At 29.0% G+C, this 7,011-nt stretch overlaps 1 protein-coding gene across 1 annotated transcript; it reads right to left on the reverse strand.

The window, feature by feature from the left end:
- Window positions 1-3,272: 3,272 nt before the first annotated feature.
- PGO_143970 (endoplasmin) lies at window positions 3,273-5,762 on the reverse strand (the record flags this gene model as incomplete). The annotated part of the gene is made up of 1 exon (XM_028690387.1): window positions 3,273-5,762. One exon carries the CDS (start codon window positions 5,760-5,762, stop codon window positions 3,273-3,275), a length of 2,490 nt encoding a protein of 829 aa, XP_028546188.1.
- Window positions 5,763-7,011: the final 1,249 nt, after the last annotated feature.

The following is a 7,011-nucleotide window of genomic DNA, read 5'->3' on the forward strand; positions in this document are numbered from 1 at the left end:
ATATACTCATTTAACAACAGAAATGTTATTTCTCCCCTATTGTAGAGTCACCCCAAGGTGGCTCTTTTTTTTGGAGATAATTTTTTTTCCACACTACAAAGCAGTACATGTGCATTGAAATGCTTAATAACCTTTCAGAAGGAGACCTCAACTTGTGATAAGATGTGCGTAACGTTAATAACTAAGCGTAGGAATATAACCCTATTCTTTCTGTTAGCTCCTTTTTCCTTTTTTTTTTTTTTTTTTTTTTTTTTTTTTCGCACATCAGCTGGCACGTGGACTTATTATCTGCGATGGGTTGAATGTGCATGCTCATTGTGACTTGTGAACGTGCAGGGATATTCCTTTCACGAGATACCTCAGCACACACACAGTGCATATTTACCATATGACAAACCGCATGCTGCATGTATTTCTTAGCCATTTGACAGTTCTCTCATTATTAATGGACTGAAAAGGTTCAGGAAATATAGTTTGTATATATTTAAGGAATATAATGCGAAAGAAATCCTGCACATTTTTTTTTTTTTTTTCCCCCTTGCCTGGGCATAACCAGTCACTTTTCTGCAATATGCTTTTTTTTTCTTTTTTCTTTTTTTTTTTTTTTTGTATGTACCTTCATTTACATTTTTTTATTATATTCATTTTATTTATTTTTTTTTTTTTGTTTTTGTGATTATTTTTAAAAAGAAAGTCTAAGAAGATAAATAAGCATACTCTATTTGACCCACAACAAACAACCTAAAATTGAATAAAAATATTCTGAACTCCTTTGCACACACAGACATTTTATTCATTTGCTAATTGCTTGTTAAAATACCGCAAAAAATTGGTCATGTACAATTTGTGTACGGTGTAGCTTAGCTTTTCTTTTTTTTTTTTTGTAAAAGTCATCTACTTGTCGATTAGTGTGTATTGATGTACACTTCATCGAATGGGAATAATTTTTTTGAGTAATTAACACATATAACATATACTTATACACGTACATATGCATATATATATATATATATATATATATATATATATACATAAACATGATTTATTTTTTTAAATCGCTTGTCATATGTATGAGAACAATTACAATTTCCTGTAGATGCAACTGTGTAGCTACCCCACCCATAAGGGAAAATGAAAATTACATCATAGAAGGACGTACAAACGTTCATCCACATCTTTAGAGAAATGTCTACATATGCAAAAATGCTACAGGTCCATATGAATGAGAAGAAGAACATGATATAGTATATAACCCTCGTGAAAATTCTGCGTCTTGTCATGCATATTTTACAAAATTATTTTATCTCTTAATGCAACATCCCAACCAAAGGTGCACTGAGTTTTTTTGGGAAAAAACATGCGATTATATATATGTATACACATAAAGATTCAAAAGAGTATATATATAAATCCAAAGTTACAATTTTTTGCTGATTTTCCATTTGTTCTTATTTTATCAGATTGAAAACTACTCGCTTTTGACGCTCATTTCGCTCTGCTTTTTAACCTTTTAGATACCTAAAAGAAACTTAAGTTAAAGCATCGCTGTTTTCTTTTTTCATCATGTAAAATAAAAAAAAAAAAAATTGAGGAGTTATAGGCAAAGGAAATTCGTTTATATACTTTTTTATGCTCCTTATGTGGATGCATGCGTTTGCATAGTTTAAATGCGGATCAGATTGCGATATAGCAAAGGTGACCAAGAAAATTAAGAATGTAAACTTAAAATTGGTTTTCTTTAACTATTTTAAAACTATTTTCCTGTGACCATATTTGATAGTAAATTTACGTTTTTATAAATAATGCTTCATTTTTTATCAGCATGTTGCTTTGCTTATCATTAAAAATAAGTACACGTATCTATTTTTATTACATATGTAACATGGGCATTTTTTTTTACCACGTTTAAAAATATGAGCACGTATACATATTTTCAAACATATATGTGTACATCGATTGTACTCATATAGAGGTGGAAAAACAATCTTCTCCCCCTTCGAGTGAACACAATATCATTTATTGGTTACCCAAAAAGTTTCCCAATTATTTTATTTTATTTTGAAATACCATGCAACTGCACTAATTTTAACTCATGTAAAAAATATTTTCCTCTTCCTACTCATGATAAGTTTGAAGACATGCAAAAAGGGCCGTATAAATAAAATTGTTCACAACGAAATTCATTTGTGATAAATAAAAGATTCAAACATTTGATAAATTTGTTACATTAAAGTTGGGGAGTATATATTATATGAGAGCGTAAAAAAACTATATCCACAGAAGGGAACATATAAGTAGTGTGCTATTTATGAAGAAACATGACTGACCTCCCCTCCTCCCTTCCTTCATATATCACACCTATTCCATTTTTAAAAGTAGGTCATATGAGAAGGACGTGATAAGGAAGTTCCTAGTGTTTTAATCTCTACGTTTTGAGTAGCATTGTGGTTGAATAAAATTTTGAATTTCATTTTTGCATAATACTAAATCTGATATAAAAGGAATTGCACTTCAACATATTTGAGTATAAAAAAAAAAAAAAAAAATTAAGTTATAAATGTCTGTTATACATGGCTCGCATGCATGTAATTTTTATGTGTTATTTACATTTGTAGCATTAGGCATTTTATACCATTGGCTATTGGCAATTACGTAATGAACTTTTATGCATACAATTGTGCATTTTTATTGCCTTAAAATGGGAAGTTGAGAAAATGAACTTTTATGAACATATGTAAAAACGATGCTTTTGTTTAAAATAAAAAAAAAAAAAAAAAAAAAAAAAAAAAAGTGCCATGCATTTACATAAAATTATAGGGTAATACGAATATAAAATGGATTAATGAAAAAAAAAAAAAAAAAAAAGAGGAAGAAGAAACATTATTTCTTTCTCTAAGCTATTTATTTATGAGCATTGACCTAGATATATTCATTTCCTTCCATATACGTGTATGATCATGTGCATAACCGCATACACATGAGAGATTGGGATTTCTAATGTGACATTTTTTTCCTTTTTTTTTTCTTTACGACGCGTGTTACTATTTTCTATAAACAGTTACCATTCTCTAACAACTGATAACCTGGGTTCGTTTCCATTTGTTTCTCTTCAGAAAAAATGTGCTTTCTGATTTTCACCCCAGAAGTATCCGCACACTTCATTTGACCTTTCTTCCCTTTTAGTAACGATGCCCGGTATTTATGCTTCTACATAGGTACATACACATTTGTATATCTATACCTGATTTTCTTACAGTTCACCCGTGAGGAGCTCATAATTCGTCGTTCTTAGGAGTAGATTCTGTAGCAGGGGTGGTATCTTGCTTCTGTATCTCATCGTCAATGTTTATCTCTTCATCAAACTTCTGACTATCTGAAGAATCCTCATTTTCCATTTTTTTTGTCTCAAAAATAGCAGGATCCAAATCGTCAATTTTGAGGTTGTTATCTACTCCCAATTTTTGATTAATATGGTCGTAAACAATTTGTGCTAAATCTGCAGTATCTTCCAAATCAAAACCAGATGCTAATTTGGCTGACTGATAAATAATTTTAATACTTTCTGTTAATTGAGTATCTTTCGGGTTTGTTACAGATCTTTTTAATAAATCGATCATAATTGGGTGATCTGGATTAATTTCTAAAATTTTTTGTCCACTCATTGCTCTGATTTGGTCTGAATTGTTTACATTTATTTTCATTAATTTTTCCATTTGTCCTGATAATCCCCATTCGGTTGATACAACAGCACACGGTGCATCAACTAATCGTCTCGATATTTCAACCTTAAAAATTTGGTTTCTTAAAGTATCCGATATGACATCAATTAATGCTTTGTACATTTTTTTTACTTTTTCTTCTTTTTTCTTTTCTTCTTCTGTTAAATCAAATGTAATTTCTCCTTTTTGAACTGATTTAAATTTTTTACCTTCATATTCTTGTACTCTTTGAATACAAGATTCATCAACTGATTCTGTTAAAAACACAACATCGATATTTTTTTTCTTAAAAATTTGCAACTGTGGAATTTTGGATAAATATTCATATGATTCCCCTGATGCGTAGTAAATAAATTTTTGATCAGGTTTCATATTTTCTACATATGTATCTAAAGAAATACTTTTTGGATATAGCATTGTTTTAAATAAAAGTAATTTAACAATTTTGGATCTATTAATATCATCTTCATAACATCCACTTTTTAAATATTTTCTGTATTCTTTATAAATTAATTTGTACGTACTTGGTTCATTAATTTTTTTTTGTATTTCTTTTTTTTTCTCTTCATCTGTCTCTTTTGCTAATTCAGCTCTTAGATTCTCTTTATTTTTCTTTCCTTCTGTGTATAAATTACGAAACGTGTCCAAAATTTTTCTCACTATTCTTTTTGAAACTGCTTTTAGAATTTTATTTTGTTGTAGCTGTTCTCTTGACACGTTGAGTGGTAAATCATCACTATCCACAACTCCTTTTATGAAGCTCATGTATCTTGGAAGAAAATCAACAAATTCATCTGCTACTAACACTCTTCTCACATACAATTTTATTGAATTTTGTTTTGTAAATAATTGATCATTTATTGAAGGGGCTCTTGAAGGAATATAAATTAAACACTTAAATTCAATTTCTCCTTCAGCAAAAAAGTGAATATGATATAGAGGTTCATCATTATATCCTGATAGTACACTAAAGAATTTTTTATAATCATCATTTGATAATTCTTTTGGAGATCTTAACCAAATTGGTTTCTGTTCATTCATTAATTTCCATTTCTTTACCTTTTTTTCTACTGTCCTTGTCTTTTTATTTGGGTCATCAGATTCTTCCACTTTCACACTGTCATAATTGGGATCATTTACCATTTCTTTAGCAATATCTGCAAGTACTTCTTCTGTATACACATTTTCATGTAATAAATAAATTGGGTATTGAATAAATTGACTATACTTGGAAATTAAATCCACCAACTTCTTATCATTCATCAGATTTGTTGCGTCATCCTTCAGATGTAACGAAATTCTTGTTCCTCTTTTTAAGGTTGATCCTCTGGGATCTTTATAAATTGAAAATTTCGCATCAGCTGTCGATTCCCATATATATTGATCATCATTATTATTTTTTGTGTACACAATAACTTTGTCTGCAACTAGAAAAGCTGAATAGAATCCAACACCAAACTGACCAATCAAACTCATATCACCACCGCTTTTAGATATAGCTTCCAAAAAGTTAGATGTACCTGACTTGGCAATGGTTCCTAGGTTATTAATTAAGTCCTCCTTAGTCATACCTATACCTGTATCTGTAATGGACAAAATATTCTTTTCCTTATTGGCTGATATCCTTATTTCAAGTTTTTTCTCATCTCCCAATACATTTTCATCAGATAAAGACATAAATCGAATTTTTTCTAAAGCATCTGCTGCATTGGAAATTAATTCCCTCAAGAACACCTCTTTCTGTGTATACAACGAATTGACAATTATATCCATTAACCTTGTTACTTCCGTTTGATACTGATGCTGCTCAATACCTGACGTAGGTTTCTCACTTTCTGATATTTCAGGAATACTGTCTTTATCTTTCTTCAATTCGACATTCTTCAATTCGTCATTCTTCAATTCGTCATTCTTTAAATTGTCGTTTTCTTCAACTTTGCCACCTTCATTGCTCTCGCATAATACATTTCTGTTTTCTTGTATCAAATTTATGAAAAAAATGAAGATAAGCACTGCGTAAGGGAAAACTTGGTTTAATTTCATTTTTATCTCAGAACTTTATTTTATTTTATTTTTTTTTTTTTTTGAGATCTCCCTTCGTTTACTTCTACGTCTTTTTCTGTAAATACTTCTTTCTTATTTTTTTCCTTCCCTACTTTGTCAAATCAGATATGATATAAAACTTTACTCCTTGGCTTCTTAATGTTAATTTTTAATGGATAACTGCTATCTGTTGTAGGGGCATGGGTAGATTTGGTGCAAAAATGGAACGGAATCTACTTGCACGCACGCACAAATATACGATTACACACATATATACTTACATATATATGCTCATATAAATATACTTGGGATATTATGAATATCCCTTTCGAATTCAATATTTAACACAAAGTATTTTCATTAGTCGTTATTTATATATGCATACAACACATCCAAATTCTCACTATAGTACACGGTTCTGTCTGGGCCCTTGTAATGGACATATGGCATAACGTGAAATATTTGAATACGCGTGAAGTTGTCTATGAATATGCATAACAGGAACCTATAGAATTCTGCTATCCAATCTCATAAGCTTACAACATGTATATATGTGCATATATATATATTTGTGCATACTGCATACTTGTAATGATGCAAAATTTCAAACAAACTTTGCTATAGTAAATATGTTCATTAATTCACTCTTCTTCAAAGTAGGCTTTAAATACAGCATAAATAAATAGAATGATCAATATGTAACAATGCAAATAAAACAGGAAAAAAAAAAAAAAAGGAATAAAAATGTGAGCAAGCCGGGGAACAACAAAGTCAACAAAGGGGGAAAAAAAAATGTAAAATGTGCAAAAAAAAAAAAAAAAAAAAAAAAAAAAAAAAAAAAAAAAAAAAAAAAAAAAAAAAAAAAAAAAAAAAATGTGAAAAAGCGGGGAAAAAAAAAGTAAAAAAAGGGGAAAAAAAAAATGAAAAATGTGAAAAAAAAAAAAAAAAAAAAAAAAAGGAAAAAGAAAAGAGAAAAAAGGAAACAAATGTGAAAATATACAATTAATGGAAAAAAAGAACTTAAGCATACAGAAAAAGTTAGTACATATGTGCAATAAATAGAAAAAGGTTATGTTAATAAATTAAGTGAGAAAAAAAAAAAAAAAAAATGCACAAAATTGTATTCATGAATATTCATTCCTTACAAAGTAAAATAAAAAAGAAAATGAAAATAAAAAACATTAAAACAAAGAGGTGCTATATTGATAAGATGGAATAGATATATATATATATATATATATATATATAT

The sequence above is a fragment of the Plasmodium gonderi genome, assembly GCF_002157705.1.
Source record: "Plasmodium gonderi DNA, contig: Chr14, whole genome shotgun sequence".
NCBI lineage: Eukaryota > Apicomplexa > Aconoidasida > Haemosporida > Plasmodiidae > Plasmodium > Plasmodium gonderi.